Raw genomic sequence first — 16,358 nt, forward strand, 5'->3', positions numbered from 1 at the left:
GTACCCATCGTCTGTAAAGCGCTCTGATATCTGCAAAGATCTTATTCGCGCTATATAAAACTTTCAAAATAAATAAATAAATAAATAAATGAGGTCGAACGCAGGCCCCTGCAGTGGATGCATTAGTGCACTGGCTACCAGACCCGGCTAGTACAGGAGAATCACACTGGGGCAAGCGTAAAAGGATGGTGAATGGAATGAAAGGAGGAGTGGTTTGAATGGGGGGAGTTTCAGTTTGGATGTTTGCAGTTTGGGGGTGCCTACGGGTGGGAGGGGACAGGGCAAATCATTGTATTAGTGAGGTGGGGTTGTTTCAAGATTTGCAATGTGGCTAAAGTTCCAGCTGCATACATTTCATAATAAAGCGGTGTTTTGCTGATAACCCGACCTGTTTATTTCTGCCCGTCTCCCCTGATTGCAGTTATTAGCCTTAGCGGTGTCCCGCGAAGCAGCCAATCCCTGACATTCAGCACTGGACAGTTCCACGCAGGAGAGACAACAAGGTGTGTTTCACACTAGGTTTTTGGCGTGTTGTTTATTTTGTACTATTCGCAACGATGCGTCGCGTTACGTTAAACATCTATCTTTTCTTCAAATATATGATTTTAGAAAGAAATGTGTTACTATCAGAAAGCATATGTGCGACAATTCCTGTTTTGCAAACATCCATTCCCTTTTTGAGTCGACTAAAGAGCAAACATCTGTATATATTCACGGAATAAAAAGTAGCTTTTAAAATGGTGAATTGATAGTTCCAGCTCTTTCCCGGCTTGCCGCACTGCCAGGAACGACCCCCCCCACCCCCCCACACACACACACTTATTTAATGTTTATGACACACTGTTTAGCTGGTAACAGATGCCGGGGGCACTGACACAAGCCTGAGCTAATATCACATTAACGAGCAGCTTTTTCCCACACTCTGATCCTTTGTGTCCGGGCCCCAGATGCCCCCCGCCCCCTCCCTGTAATGTGCCACACTTCCATTGTCCCTACTGCTTTCTGATTGGCTGCTGAGTGTGGGAACCTCTCTCCAGCCCCAGACCCACACGTTGCCCTTCAGGCGGAGGGGGATAAATAGGGCAGGAGTGAACGAGCTCTTGAGATACCGATCACAGTGGGTTCAGTGCAGAGACCCTGCTCTTCACCCCACACCGGGCAAGATGGCGCCTTTCAGCACCGAGAGGAAATATGAACAGGAGCGCGAGGAGCGAGACATTAGAAGGGTAAGAGTCTGGAATAAAATATTTAAAATCTATATTCGCCTTTCTATTATAGAGAAATAATCTTACAAAACAGCGATTCGTAGTTATTATTAGTTTATATTACTGTACGCTCATCGTAATAGTTTGATTCTAATCTAAAGTAACATTATTACTAATTTAAACTGTTATATTGCAATGTTCTAAACGTAGACTATTTTTTAACAACCAAGTTTGTTCCGATAAAATAACAAAACCGCATTTTTGCCTCTGCAGCTGAGGAAGCCAGTGGTGGAGAAGCTGAGGAGAGAGCGCATCAACAGCAGCATTGAGCAGCTGAGGATGTTACTGCAGAGAGAGTTTGAGGAACATGAACTTCCGCCCAAAGCAGAGAAAGCGGATATCCTGGAAATGGCAGTGACGTACCTGGCCCAGCGCGGGCAGTCACCGGCACCAGGTGAGAGCGCGTGACATCAGTTTGACTTTAAAGTGGTGAAGTGTGACGTTTGGATAAGTGCAGGCGCATGTGGTGAAGGTGATGGGGAGCAAAAGCGGTTGATGTTTCTTTTAGTTACCAAACTAGAAAAAATTACAAACTGTGGGCCTCATTCATGAAGGCCTTGCGCCACTGGAACGTCACTTTTTCCCATTCTAAAAGTGACGCACCGGCGGCGCAAGACCTTCATAAATAAAGGCATAAGGCCCTTTGAATTTATGTTTGGGCGTACTGGTCTGTAAGGGCTTAGTTAAAAAAAAGATGTGGTGTAAACGCTGCTTTTCATACATGCAGCGCCTTGTTTCGGAAATATTTTAGAACTATTGTCTTCAAGTCACGCAGTGAGCACTGACTGCTAAGATTGTTCTGTGATGTCACTTCCTGCTGTGAGACTGTCCAAACATTAACCCCTCCTCTCTCCCTGCAGCCGCGGCCTCCAGTGAAGGTCACTCCCGGTGCCTCCAGAACTCTCTGCACTTCCTCTCCCTCCACGGAGCCCCCGCAGAGACCCGGATGAAGGTGCTGCGGGACCTCCATAGACCTGCGGCTGCATCAGAGGCGGTGTGTCCTTCTCGGCCTCCGTCCTGTCCCAGCAGCACCAAAGAGCCCGCCCAGGACAGCCCCAGAGCCCCGTGGAGACCCTGGTAATGCGGGGGCCGCAGGCTGGACTTTTATTCGGACTTCTTTAGAGGCCTCTGCCCTCTCTGAGGGAGAATATTCATGCTCGAGCCTGGAGCGCGCCCTGCTGAGCAGGGGAGTTTACTGCACTCCAAGGAGCGGAGTGAAGAGTCACCGTATATCCTCATAGGATGGACGAAGTGAAAATGATAGGCATTTAAAATTGAGGCGTCACTATAATACATCCTCATAGGATGGACAGTGTCTATATCATATATATCCTCACAGAAGGACCAGGGTGTGCAAACTACTCCTCTGAGGTGGGGCGCTGTTTGCACTGTGATTTTAGTAAACATTAGTTTACACACCTGAAACTATCATATATACAACTGGCATCAGAACTCCGATGAAAGTTCAGTATGTCTTTAAACATTAACTTTTCTTACCACGTGCACAGTACATGATTAAGAATTATTGAGCCTATCGAGTGATTTGTGGCACAAAATAGCTTATATCAGTTTTGGTATGTATGTATTTTCAATGGAAAATGTATCATGAAAATGACATCCCTTCTATGAAGGCAAAGTGTGATTCTGTACTTTTGGAAACAATATGTCTGAAACATGTTTGTGACAGTGTACACATTTAATAAGTATTCTACATTATGAAACATTGTTTTTTAAATATAAGTGCTGGTATAATTCGATTTTCAATTGCAAACCTATGAGTAAAATGTCTGCCTTCTGTGCAGTCCCAGTGTTTTTGTGTACATTCATCGGAAGTACGTGAAATATCTCTCTAAAGTGTGTATGACAAAGTGCACACGTATTGTGTATTCTCCAAAGTGTAAAATTCATTGTTGTTGAATGAAAAGAAGTAGCAGTTTTCACTAGTGACAAGTCTACATTTTAGAAGCAGTCTTGGCGCTATTTGTGTGAGTTACACAATGCTCTGTTCTCTTTTATAAAGATGTTCGGTGTGGTGAACCCCCTGCCATAGATTTGTATCTCAGTGACTGAGTATGTATTATTTTATTCTACAATATTTGTAGGGCTTTGATTATCAGCAGAAACTCATTTAGTTTCTGAATGAAACCCAGGATTTCGCTCCTTTGGTGGAGACATTCACTGTATCCGATCTAAGAATGCCCTGTGTTGATCGTCTGTCTCTGCTGTGACCTTACTGTGACCTTGTTTCTTGTCAGTGTTCACTGTTATCCTTTATGAAGGAGTTTGTTGCAGTCCATGAAGATGTGACCTGTTCAATACAGCTCAATAAAGAGACTTTTAATATTAACAGCTTTTCTCAATGTTTTCATTTGGACGACTGAGACTTATGTACAATTCACCACGGGGGTACCGTGAAGGAATAAAAGTACTACCACTTGTTAGTTGAAGCACCTAGGCCCGAGTGAAAGGGTGTGTTGTAAAGGCATGCGTAGTAAAACTTGCGATGTAAAAGCGTGCGTGGTAAAAGCATGCGTTGTAATGTCATACATCCGGGAGGATGAATGACTGAAAGGGTGAATGGGTGGAAGGATAAATGACTGGGTGAATGGATGAGTAAGTGAATGGATGGCTGGGTGGAAGAGTGGATGCATGGATGATTGTACAGATGGATGGGGTGAAAAGGTGGGTAGATGAATAATGGATGGATGAGTGAAAGGGTGGATGGAGGGATGGATGAGTGAAATGATGGACGGAAGGATATATGGTGGATAGGTGTGCAACTGGTTGAATATGTTTGGATATAGATGGGCACACAGATGGAAGGACAGACCTTTTTAGTCTAAAAATAAGGCTGGGGATACTGATTACGACAGACCAAACTCAATGTTCCATTTTCTCAGAGCGGGTCTCAGTACCAAAATAATACCTTCATTGCGTCCCAAATACTTTAAGGAGGATAACAGGAGGTACACACCACCCACCGGTAAAAAAATGGTGGGGAGCCACGGCCAACTGCCGATTAGGTCAGGGGAGCCACAGGTCAAAAAAGTTTGGGAACCACTGACCTAGGGGCATATTTACAAGCCCCTTGCGCCACTTTTGCGTCACTTTTCCAATGTTAAAAGTGGCGCCAGGGGCTTGTAAATATGCCCCCTAGAATCTGCAGAAACATGGTATGAAGCGCTATAGCACGTTGCTGGTATTAATATGTGCTGAGAGAGCTCCACGCAAAATGTGTGAGAGTTTAATTCACCCCTCAGGGACCAGGTGTCAGAGTTAAGCTGGTTGTTGTCTCGTGTGAGAGTGTGAGTGTGCCCCACACACAGCTGGGAGACCTGACGCACTCCTGCAGGACACTCTCATACATGAGTGAGGTCTGACACCACAGAGAGGAGGGCGGGCACTGATCACGCCCAGGGCTGGCAGAAGCGTGGGTGGCACAATGTGCATGGGCATGCTTCGGGTTCAAGGTGCTGCATGCAACACTATATTTTATTTACATGCTTAGATATTGTACAACCTGGCATTCACCGTGTTAGTAAGTAGGGGTGGGACACAGGTCTGACCCTCCCTTATAAATTATCCTCGGGTGTAAATTGGCGCTGCATTGACTCCGATGCCCCTCCCTCTGTGACACCCCCCCCCCCCCCCCCCCCTCTCACACACACACACACAGCAGACACCTCTTGAAGGCAGCGACGGCTCGTGGAGGGAGTTACGGTGGGGCAGGAGGGTGGGGAGGGGGAGGGGCAGGGTGGAGGTTGCTAAAAACCGGCATATGGATAATTGCAGGTAAGTAAACAATTTAATTAATAAAACGAATTTCGTAGCTCGCACTGCATTGCATTTTGCGATGCAAGGCGCACTACGAAATTCGTTTTATTAATTAAATTGTTTACTTACCTGCAATTATCCATATGCCGGTTTTTAGCAACCTCCACCCTGCCCCTCCCCCTCCCCACCCTCCTGCCCCACCGTAACTCCCTCCACGAGCCGTGGCTGCTTGAAGGTTCTCTGAAGTGCGGATTTCACACACCAGTGAATTCTATGTGGCTTTTTATTTCACAGTTTTATATAGCTCGAACTCGCCCCGAAGGTCTTGGAGGTTTACACGAGCACCAGTTACATTACACACGGACACGTTACGTTGTTGTAGTCACGGGGAGAATACGTGATTTGCTCAGAATCACAGGATGTTGAGGCCACGCCCAGACTCGAAGCTGGTTTCCCAGCTTCAAAGTCGGCAGCTCCGCCTGTTAGGCCACATCCTCTCACACGATTCGTTCGCGTTTAACAGTATGATAACTTTACCTTCATGCGGACATCTTTCCACCCCACGTGAGGCTTTAGGGCACAGCACTAGTGAAATGTGCACACACAACACAAGCCATTCAAGTCCGCAGACATACATCACTTTCAGGGACAAGACCTTTCCACGTGGTCACACAATAAACCTCCCCCCCCCCCCCCCCCCCCCGCCCTTCAGTCTGCGCTTGAATGGACGGATCTGAAGCTTGCAAGGGTTTCCCACGCTGAGGCCCAAACACAGACTGAAGGGACAACGTGAGGTGGAGTCCGGCCGAGGACCAGCTGCAGAGAGGAGGGGGCAATGGACGGAATGTGACGGGGGAGGGGGCTAGAGGGGGCCAATCGACGGAATGTGAGGAGGGGGCTAACGAGACGTGAGAGAGGCAGTGAAAATGAGCAGAGGGCTCATGCGTCTGCCGGAGTCACCCGAGAGCCTCCCCACCCCGGGGGTGCTGCTTCTGGCCGCTTTAACCCCTAAGAGGTCAACAGAACACGTCCTTGTTATTTACGGGCCCACCAAGTACCACGAATGTGGCACGAGAATAGTATATAGAATTACATTCACAGCCGTCAGGTCGAACTTTTCTCTAGTGTACATTTCTAGTGTGTTGACCAAGAAGCTGTGTTCGTGCATACAGTTCCTTGGGGGATGAATACACGTGCATAAGGTGTAAGTGGCAGTAACATCGGAAGTCATTTATGTTACCTGTTGTTTCCAAAAATCAATGTTTCCATTTCCGGGTCGTCTGGTCACAACAGGCGGCGTCTCTGTATATAGAATGTTGTCGATATTTATCTGTCACTCTGATGAGGCAGGGAAAGTCCTTCCAGAACAGGGGGGTTACAGCTGCTTGCAGTGTAACTGCTCCGATGCACCGGCGGCAGCACGATGAACACGTGGCTAAAATGACAGAAATTAAAGGGGCGCAATTTTTATTGCAAGCTGTTTTCACGTGCAAGTGTATAGTCTGCAACATACAAGGGTGTGTAAATGTATGTTTCCGCAAGGGTTCTAGAAGTCGAGGAGTTGTCTCTCTCCCCTGGACACAAGTTGAAAGAGTTCGGCCTGTCCCACGACAGGCTAGTTTGATGTGCAGCGTGTCCTGGCCTCCCTTGTAATTATGTGATTATTCCTTGTTTTTTTTGTTTTTTGTTTTTATTCTTACTCGATGTCGTCATTGCTCTTATGTCCTTCCTTCCATCATTTTTGTAAAGCGCTCTGATATCCTTGTTCGCGCTAAATACAACTTTTATAAATAAATAAATAAATGAGCAAACCGCCTGCAAAACAAAGCTGAAGAAATCAGCGCGTGCCGGACCGCACAGAGACCTGCACATCACAGCACCACATGGGAAGTGAGGGTTAGTTAGAAAACCACCATCATTTTTTTTTGGTAAAGCGCTCTGATATCCTTCAGGATCTTGTTCGCGCTATATAAAACTTTATAAATAAACATATAACGTGCGTTGGCCCATTAAATGGTGAGATGCGTCGCCGTCACCTTGTATCATTTTTTCCTTCAGAGGATCCCACCCCATCCTCTCTCCTAGTACACTTGAAATTACAGTGAGGGGTAAAAGTGTAGAGGCCCACTGTCCCTATTACATCACCCTGACGCTTGTTCAGTGGCACGCGCGACTCTGCGTGCGCATCACGTGCACTTGCGGAGGGAACATGGCCTGCTGGGGGAGGGGGACTCCGATCCCAGAGTGAGAACTCGTTCAAGCGCCGGGGACATCGGGCCTGATGAAGACAGATTGTTCTCTGGTGTAAGAGTGTGAGCACGTGTTTCACAAGCAGCTGTGGGATCTGACGCCCCCTGCAGGGCCCTCGGAGGCTCCGAGTTTACACACCCGCAGAGATCTGGCACCGGGCGGTGCTTTGATGATGCTGGGGCTGCCAGCACTCTGGGTAACACCCTGACCGCTGGGCACGCTTCACATGTTGATGTGGTATTTTAGGAATGTACTATCATGATGTTAGGAAAGAGAATCACAGTTACTATCCCAATTATAGTTAGGGCTCCCGGTTTTATGGTATTTTTTTTTGCCATTTGTCTGTATTTATCCTTATTTATTTTTTCTAATTTTATCTGCATTTATCCATATTTATTTTGGGTTTTGAGGAAACATTAAGCTGAAATTTGTATATTTCCACTTTTATTTAACTGATAAATATGCTCTCATGCTTGAATGTCTGCCAGGTTTCAGTGCGATGAACAACCGCAGAAGACAAATCAGGGTATTTTTATGAAAATATGCACATTTCATTATCAACCTTGTACATATCTGCAGCTGTTAAAGCCTCTACTAAAATTCCTTCCTTTTTTTACCACCCTTATCTGTCAATCCACACATCTATTGGCCTGGCAGTCATGGCAGACAGTATTTATAATTACTCAAAAAGCAACCCAATTTCTGTTTTTATCCACATTTAAAAATAAATACAGACAAGAAAATTAATGTTTTCTATCTGTATTTATCTGTAAAAATCAATAAAAACGGAAAACAGGGAGCCTTAATTATAGAACAGCTGCCGTGCCACTACACTATCCAAATAAAGGAATGATGGACGTCACAATAAGTAATGGAATTGTCTATCTAAATTCAGCGAATGTCGGATGAGAATATGTTTATCTCCTCTCGTATTACAAACCCAATCTTTAGTATGGTACGCTACGATTATAAATAGTATAGTGTCTTTGTAGAAGTATCAGTTCTGTTCCCTAAAACGTAGAGGAGCTCTGCTGAGAAGTGTTGGTACTGTTCCAATAAACCCTAGTAGCTCACCTGAGAAGAGCTCGTACTGTCCCAATAAACCGTAGCAGCTTCCCTGAGAAGTTCAGGTACTGCCCCAATAAACCCTAGCAGCTCACCTGAGAAGTTCAGGTACTGCCCAATAAACCGTAGCAGCTCACCTAAGAAGTTCAGGTACTGCCCCAATAAACCGTAGCAGCTCACCTGAGAAGTTCAGGTACTGCCCCAATAAACCGTAGCAGCTCACCTGAGAAGTTCAGGTACTGCCTCAATAAACCGTAGCAGCTCACCTGAGAAGTGCTGGTTCTGTTCTATTTTGCTTGAAGTTGCCCTGGTGAAATGCTTGTTCAGTCCCACTCAATGTGACAATCCTGCTGCCACGAGAAGGTACTCTGCCATCTCCACCATATAACAAAACCAATTCTGTTGGGAGTCACTAATGCTACAGCTGAGAGTAAAGTGCCTTTATTGTCTCATGCAAAGCCCTGCTAGCGTCCTACAGCTTAGTCACAGAAAGTGCCAGTGCCGAGAGCCTGCAAGTACCTGTGCATTAGTTCCAGACTGATGCTGGGGGCCAAGGTCACACTACTAACCAAAAGCAGCCTTGTCAAAACTGTCCTCTCTACTCCCGACCTGCAGGGTGACTCGACTACCATGGGCCATGCAGGTATGCTTGGGTCACGGTAACCCATCCTGCTCTGAGCACCCCGCGCCCCCCCCCCCCCCCCTCCCCCCGCCTCCCAGCAGGCAGCTGGCCGGTTACTTACAGGTAATAATCATCACTCCGAGTCGTAGACATCCCGTCACAGTCATTTCCATATGAGCAATAGCTTCTCCCGAGAACTTCCAAGCAAAACTCCTTAGCCAATACCTGGAGGTGTGACGAGGAGGTAATGCCACAGCGTACAAAGGCCAGACCGGCCATGCTGGGGCTTCTCTCCAGATGTTGTCCAGCGGTGAGGCTCGGACAGTGCCTTGGGGAGTGAGGCCTAATACAGTCTGGCAGACTTCTATTGTATCCCCTCTGAATGGGACGGATGGGCGACAGTGTGGGGACCTCTGGGAGACCCCAGCCCGGGTTACAACTCAGCGACGTGGTTAAGAACCCACCGGCGATGCCGAGTCCAGGTAAAGATAAAAAAACAATGTAAGTTAACTATTTGAACTGATTACAAACGCATTCCAGGCGGAGCAGCTGCAGGCTGGGGTGAATATCGGTGCAACACCTGCGGCCATCTCTGGATCTATCACTCGAACACACCTGTGACAATAAACACGAGCTACAGGGAAGGAGCTTTTACCAACCCTGCACCTACAGATTCACGTCATTGGACAACTGCACACACCGTGTACTCCCACCAGCCCCGGGTTACTGTACACACATCTGTTGTGCACGATGGTGCCACGTGTTGTATAAGGGGTTCTTGTCACTCACACCTGACGCTTGTGTAATCCCCCGTTCTGAATCCAGAGAGATCAGAGCGGCGCCGAAGAGAACCCACTCCTCCATTTTATCTCTATTGGTGACGTACAAGCATTTAACACAGAAAACGTGTGTTTGTGTATTTATTTGCTAAATGTTGCACAATATTTAGTATAATGTACAATAAATATGAGCAGTGTTCGACAACAAAGTTGATTACCGGGGAAAAAAGTACGTTTTGGACATTTGAATGTGTAAAATGTAGCATTGTGCCTTTATTTCACCGATTCTTCTGCACTGTTTATTGATAACTGCAGTATATATATAATGTTCTTAGAAAACAGGAGGCTGGCAGGTGCCAGAGGCGGAGCTGTGATTTAAATGAACCAAAGATTATGTGAACGAGCAGCTCTTTCCCACACTCTGATCCTTTGTGTCCGGCCCCAGATGTCCCCCGCCCCCTCCCTGTAATGTGCCACACTTCCATTGTCCCTGCTGCTCTCTGATTGGCTGCTGAGTGTGGGAACCTCTCTCCAGCCCCAGACCCACACACTACCCTGCAGGCGGAGGGGGATAAATAGGGCAGAAGGGAGCGAGCTCTTCAGATACCGATCACTGTGGGTTCACTGCAGAGACCCCGCTCTTCACCCCACACCGGGCAAGATGGCGCCTTTCAGCACCGAGAGGAAATATGAAGAGGAGCGCGAGGAGAGACACATTAGAAAGGTAAGAGTCTGGAAATTAATGTTCAAGATGCATATTTCTGTTGTACTATAGGGAAATGACACTACTTTCAAAGCAACGATGTATATGTAATATACTAAGCGGTAGCGGCTTTTTGTTTGCATGATCAAATTAGTGTAATTCTAAATTAGCATTATCATTTCATTCAACTCGTATTACAATGACGTAAACGCAGTCAAATTTCAAGTGGTTTTATAATTCAATAACAAATCTGCGTTTTGTCTCTGCAGCTGAGGAAGCCAGTGGTGGAGAAGCTGAGGAGAGATCGCATCAACAGCAGTATTGAGCAGCTGAGGATGTTACTGCAGAGAGAGTTTGAGGAACATGAACTTCCGGCCAAAGCAGAGAAAGCGGATATCCTGGAAATGGCCGTGACGTACCTGGCCCAGCGCGTGCAGACACCGGCACCAGGTGAGAGCTCGTGACTGGAGTTTGACTTTTATAAGTTGAAAGTTTGTATAAGGACAGGCGGAGGTGGTGAAGAGCAAGCGTGGGCGTTGTTTCTTATAGTTACTAAGCTAGCAATAAAGGAAACACACAAACTATAAATGCATGTTTACATTACTGGTCTGTAATATGATTTTATGGGCGCACAGCCAACTTTTCATACAAGGAGCATCTGGTTTAGGATACATTGTAGCACTTTAGTCTTCATGTCATGCAATACTCAGAGGTCAGAGCTATGATTGTTCTGTGTTGTCACTTCCTGCTGTGAGGCTGTCCAAACATTAACCCATCGTCTCTCCCTGCAGCCGCGGCCTCCAGTGAAGGTTACTCCCGGTGCCTCCAGGACTCTCTGCACTTCCTCTCCCTCCACGGAGCCCCCGCAGAGACCCGAATGAAGCTGCTGCGGGCCCTCCATAGACCTGCAGCAGAGGCGGTGTGTCCTTCTCGGCCTCCGTCCTGTCCCAGCAGCACTAAAGAGCCCGCCCAGGACAGCCCCAGAGCCCCGTGGAGACCCTGGTAATGCGGAGGCCGCGGCCTGGACTTTTCTTCGGACTTCTTTCGCGGCCTCGGTCCTCTCTGAGGGAGAATATTCATTCTCGTGCCTGGAGCGCGCCCTGCTGTGCAGGGGAGTTTACTGCACTCCAAGGAGCGAATGAAGAGAGGTATCATATCCTCACAGGATGGACAGTTTATATTACCTCATTATGGGATGGACAGCACGAGTAGATTAGATTACTGAGAAGGGACAGTCTGCGAATCATCCCCATGTGATGGACAGCCTGTATGCCGTATCTCCACAATGCATGACTATTCGCCCTCATGTGATGGACAATGTATATCCTCATAGGATGGGAGTGTGTGAATATTATATCTACATAGGAAGGGGATTGTGATTGTTATAAACATGCATAATGGCCTTTGTGCGGATATTTTGCCCCAGAACCACGGGCAGCGTTAGATTATTGTATATCCTGAATGTATATATGATGGACAGTTTACGACTATCATATCCTCATATCATGGACAGTGTGATAATATTATACCACCGTACAGCCAGCAGTGTAAGATTATTATATGATGATAGGCCCTACAGTGTGAATATTATACCTCTGTAGCATACACGCTGGCTGCTTAGTGAATCTATACATCTACAACAGTCACACACACGGCTGAGTCCTGGTGCGCCTTCAGTATGTGTTTAACATGCACTTTATTAACATTTACATATTTCATGATTATGAATTACTGAGTCCGCTGATTGATGTTGGGCTTATAATATTAATGTTGATATACATGTATTGTCAATTGACAATGTATCAAGAAAAGAACTTCCCTTCTGTGAAGGCCAGGTCGGTTTCTGTACTTTTAGAAACATGCATTATGCCTGAAAAATGTAAGTGACAGTGTGCTCATTTAATAAGTATTTTAAAAATCAGCGCTGGTATATCTGTATTTTCGATTGAAAATGTATGAGTAAAATCTCTGCCTTCAGTGAAGGCAAATGTACTGTTGGGGATGTGCGACCACTCTCTGAAAAGTGTATGTGACAATGTGCACATGTGTTCTGTATTCTCCTCTGTCAAACATTTATTGTTATTGAATGAACAGGAGGAACGATTATCCCTAGTGCTGAGTCTTCATTTTAGGAGTCTTGGCACTGTACGTGTAACTTACACAATGCTGTGTTCTCTTTTATAAAGATGTTCAGTTTAGTGAACTCCAAGCCATGGATTTGTATCTCAGTGACTGAGTATGTCCTACTTCTGGGTCTTCTACAATATTTGTAGGGCTTTGATTATCAGTGGAAACACATTCAGTTACAGAATTAAACTCAGTGCTTTGTCCTGTGATGAGCACATTCACTGTACCAGAGAATGTCTTGTGTTTATCCTCTTGCCTCAGATGTGACATTTCTGACATTGTGTATCTGTCATGTGATTCTTCACTGTTCCTGCTTTATTAAGGGATTTGTTGCACTCTGTGGAAATGTCACCTGTTCAATGACAGAGCTCAATAAAGAGACTTTCAATATTAACAGCTTTGGCAATTTTTTCATTTCGACGGCTGAGTTTTATGCACAACTGACCCATTGAGTATCATAACTTGGTAAGAGTATTATCTGTTATTTTAAGTACCCCAACACGGCAGAAGCGCGGTGCGCAGCACTGTACAAAAGCAAGTTATTATTCTGATGTGCGAGAGAGCTCCACGCACAATGTGTGAGAGTTTGATTCACCCCTCAGGGACCAGGTGTCAGAGTTAAGCTGGTTGTTGTCTCGTGTGAGTGTGCCCCACACACAGCAGGGAGACCTGACGCACTCCTGCAGGACACTCTCATACATGTGAGGTCTGACACCACAGAGAGGAGGGCGGGCACTGATCACGCCGAGGGCTGGCAGAAGTGTGGGTGGCACAATGTGCATGGGCATGCTTCGGGTTCGAGGTAATGCATGCAGCGCTTTTCATTTGCATGGTCTGGGGTTGTACGAAGTGACTTTCACCCATGGACTCTCTTATTATTCTAAAAGGACTGCACTCAGGAGCTAACAGGGCGGGGCACAGACTGACTCCCTTCTACAAGTCAACCTCTGCTTTAATTTGTGATGCATTGACTCATATACCCCCCCCCACACACACACACACATACACCCGCTTCTCCCTCCCCCACCGCACACCTTCACCCCTGTTTAAATATATGCAAAGAGGCCAAAGGGTGAGCCATTCGTTTAAAAACAAATTGCAAAGTAAATAGCTATTTAATAACAGGATGTGTCTTTGCTTATTACATTACGATGACCACTTCCTAATTAATATATATATTTCTGGGGAGTTTGAATGAGTGCGCAAAGCACACAGGTGTCCGACTGAACTTTGAGGTCGTGTGTGTAGCACTTCACTGTTTCTCCAACACCCAAGACTTGGTGGATTAGCAGACTTCGGGCAGGCAGCGCTCGAGGCATACCAGGCCTTACTTGGGGTGGGCGGCGCGCATCACTTTTGGGGAGTTGTGGCGAGAAGATGAATGGAGCACTCAACAGGGTGAACCGGTGAGATTGCAGAAATCGAAGAGGGACCAAGCACCTCTCTAGCAGTATAGCGGGGGGTAAGGAGGTGGAGTCTGTGGTGTTGGTACGGCTAGAACACACACACATACCACAGGCAGTACACTGGAATGCGTCCTCCTAAAGGGAAGTGAGGGGAGAAACACGCTGCTGAGAACACATCACACACTGGCTGTGTTGACAGTCCATGATACTGTGGTGACGAGTGGAGTGCTGCCGTGAAGTCCTCTCTTTCATAAGAAACAATATTGCGCTTTGCTCCTCCTCCTCCTCCCCCCCCCTGGAATGAAGCGCTATGGAAGAACTACAATCCAACACACCCGGAGCGCCATTGACTTGTGAGAGCTTGTTTTACGCAACAGGGGAGCTGTCCGAGGTGCTGAGCTGCTCTGACTGGTCTCACCCACACACAAACACAGCTGGGAGACCTGACTTCTCTTGAAGGGTCTCTGAAGCTCACACCAGAGAGGAAGGGGGCGGGGTGCTTTCATGACGTCAGAGAGTGTGGGCGAACCCCTACATGCTGGGCACACTTTCTTTTCCAGCTGCTACATTGGGGTATTTTATAACTGGTACCACATTCCTGTAGATTACGGAAAAGCACAGGCGCCCATCAGAGAGAAACTCTTCCATTGCAGCCACAGTGGACCTGGTGGGAGGCGCCGGTGCCGTCCCACTGAAGGCACAGCAGCCCTGCTGAAGGGTGCTTGATAAGGGGCGGCGATTCTTTCAGTGGTCCCTTCACTTCTCACATCTTTAGGTGATTTCAGTGAATCTGTGCAGAGGCGTAACTAGGGCCACGTTTCAGGAGGCTACTAAAAATTTCAGGGGGGGGTGGGTGATTCTTCCATCAATAGGCAGAGTGGAGATGCAGGGGCTCTAAGATGGGGTGAAAACACAACAAAGCCTCGTTAGCAAGTAAATAGTCTTTGAATGACACGTGGAGTACTTGGGTGCGGCAGTGTGTGTCCGGGAAGCTGTCTCAGCCCGGGCTGGCACACAGGGGGGGGGCGGGGGGGGGGGGGGTCTGACGCCATTTAAGCCCAATGGGCGTTGCATGCCTGATCTGTTGTGTGGCTAATGTGCGAATGCAAATTTGTCTGTGTATCAGTCCAGGAGGTTTTCAGATACGCCCTCCCCACTGAACGAGGCAATGAAAACTTTTCCAATAAATCTTTGGTATAGAACCTTGGTCGTAGTTTTCTAAATAATGCAAAACAATCATTCTTTAAATCACTTTACACCAGTGCTTTAAATGGGAAAAAATAAGTGCAGGTACACATTAAAATGAGCTAGTGGTGGGGCAGGTGGGCGGGGCTAGCGGCGGGGCTAGGGCGGGGCTAAGGGCAAGACATAATTATAGCTAATGACTTCTATGCAAGTTGCAGTACATATTAAAACACCAGAAATGTGTTTATGTAAACAAAACAGGTAACCACATTACACACAATGTAAACTAAACAGGATATATATATATATATATATATATATATATATATATATATATATATATATATATATATATATATATATATATATACATATATATATATACATATATATGTATATATATTCACAATCCATCCTGCTCCCATCAGAAGAAGGCATGCACTGGAGGATTGAATGTAAATGGCATTCTTTATTTTCTAAGGTCTCCCTCGACCCTACAACTGAAGAGAAAGGTTTTGGCTACCAAAGCAGCCTTTCTCAATATTGCCTGCGCCATACATGTGAGCTTAATTAGGCCTTCCACCACTATTAGACATGGTAAACATAGAAATGAGACGTTTCGTGGAGCTTCTGACACATGAAGTGAATAATTCACAACTCAGCACTCAAATAGTGTGGCTATTTAGATGAAAAATAGCCAAAAACATAATTAAGCAGTCTGCAAAATTATAAAATACATTTGACTACGTGGGACGTAATCTGTCCACATTACCAGTGAATATGAAAGAGCACACGAAAGACCAAATTGCCAAAGGGTTGGGCATATACTATTAAAAACACAAAAATGTGTATGACTAGACTCATAAGATGGCGCTGACCCTTCAGTGAATGTAACCTCAATAAAAACGTGTTAAAACATATAGTAAAAACTTGCTGCTGATATATAATTAGACCAATTAAGAGGAGACTGTTGATCAACCCCCCCCCCCCTCCCCGCCGCCCCCCCAGCGCCTTGAGACCCTCGCGGGTATGTAGTGTGCTTTACAAATGATTGATTGATTGATTGACAGTATTTCATTTGGGATAAAATCGGAAAATGACATACCAATAAGGCTTACTGTCTTATTATTGTATTGCAGAGGGGAGCGATATTCTAAAGCGCCCAATAAACAGTGTGCCACA

General features: G+C 46.2%; 2 protein-coding genes across 2 annotated transcripts; both read left to right on the forward strand.

Annotated features, from left to right (window-relative positions):
• The first annotated feature begins 1,163 nt into the window (after nt 1–1,163).
• On the forward strand, nt 1,164–2,346 carry LOC147711465 (transcription factor HES-5-like). Its single transcript, XM_086920177.1, has 3 exons — nt 1,164–1,226; nt 1,479–1,659; nt 2,126–2,346. The coding sequence occupies exons 1-3, from the start codon at nt 1,164–1,166 to the stop codon at nt 2,344–2,346; spliced, it is 465 nt and encodes a 154-aa protein (XP_086776303.1).
• Nucleotides 2,347–10,376: 8,030 nt separating this feature from the next.
• Nucleotides 10,377–11,552, forward strand: LOC147711466 (transcription factor HES-5-like). The gene is made up of 3 exons (XM_086920179.1): nt 10,377–10,479; nt 10,728–10,908; nt 11,250–11,552. The coding sequence occupies exons 1-3, from the start codon at nt 10,417–10,419 to the stop codon at nt 11,462–11,464; spliced, it is 459 nt and encodes a 152-aa protein (XP_086776305.1). The 5' UTR covers nt 10,377–10,416; the 3' UTR covers nt 11,465–11,552.
• The last annotated feature ends 4,806 nt before the right edge of the window (nt 11,553–16,358 follow it).

This window comes from Lissotriton vulgaris, chromosome 5 (assembly GCF_964263255.1).
Source record: "Lissotriton vulgaris chromosome 5, aLisVul1.2, whole genome shotgun sequence".
Classification (NCBI taxonomy): domain Eukaryota; kingdom Metazoa; phylum Chordata; class Amphibia; order Caudata; family Salamandridae; genus Lissotriton; species Lissotriton vulgaris.

Bases quoted from the DNA above. Each gene is read 5' to 3' on its own strand.
- LOC147711465 (XM_086920177.1), top strand. From the start codon at position 1,164: ATGGCGCCTTTCAGCACCGAGAGGAAATATGAACAGGAGCGCGAGGAG. The intron at 1,227-1,478 runs GTAAGAGTCTGG...TTGCCTCTGCAG, and splicing joins AGGAGCGAGACATTAGAAGG to CTGAGGAAGCCAGTGGTGGA. The intron at 1,660-2,125 runs GTGAGAGCGCGT...CTCTCCCTGCAG, and splicing joins CGGGCAGTCACCGGCACCAG to CCGCGGCCTCCAGTGAAGGT.
- LOC147711466 (XM_086920179.1), top strand. From the start codon at position 10,417: ATGGCGCCTTTCAGCACCGAGAGGAAATATGAAGAGGAGCGCGAGGAG. The intron at 10,480-10,727 runs GTAAGAGTCTGG...TTGTCTCTGCAG, and splicing joins AGGAGAGACACATTAGAAAG to CTGAGGAAGCCAGTGGTGGA. The intron at 10,909-11,249 runs GTGAGAGCTCGT...CTCTCCCTGCAG, and splicing joins CGTGCAGACACCGGCACCAG to CCGCGGCCTCCAGTGAAGGT.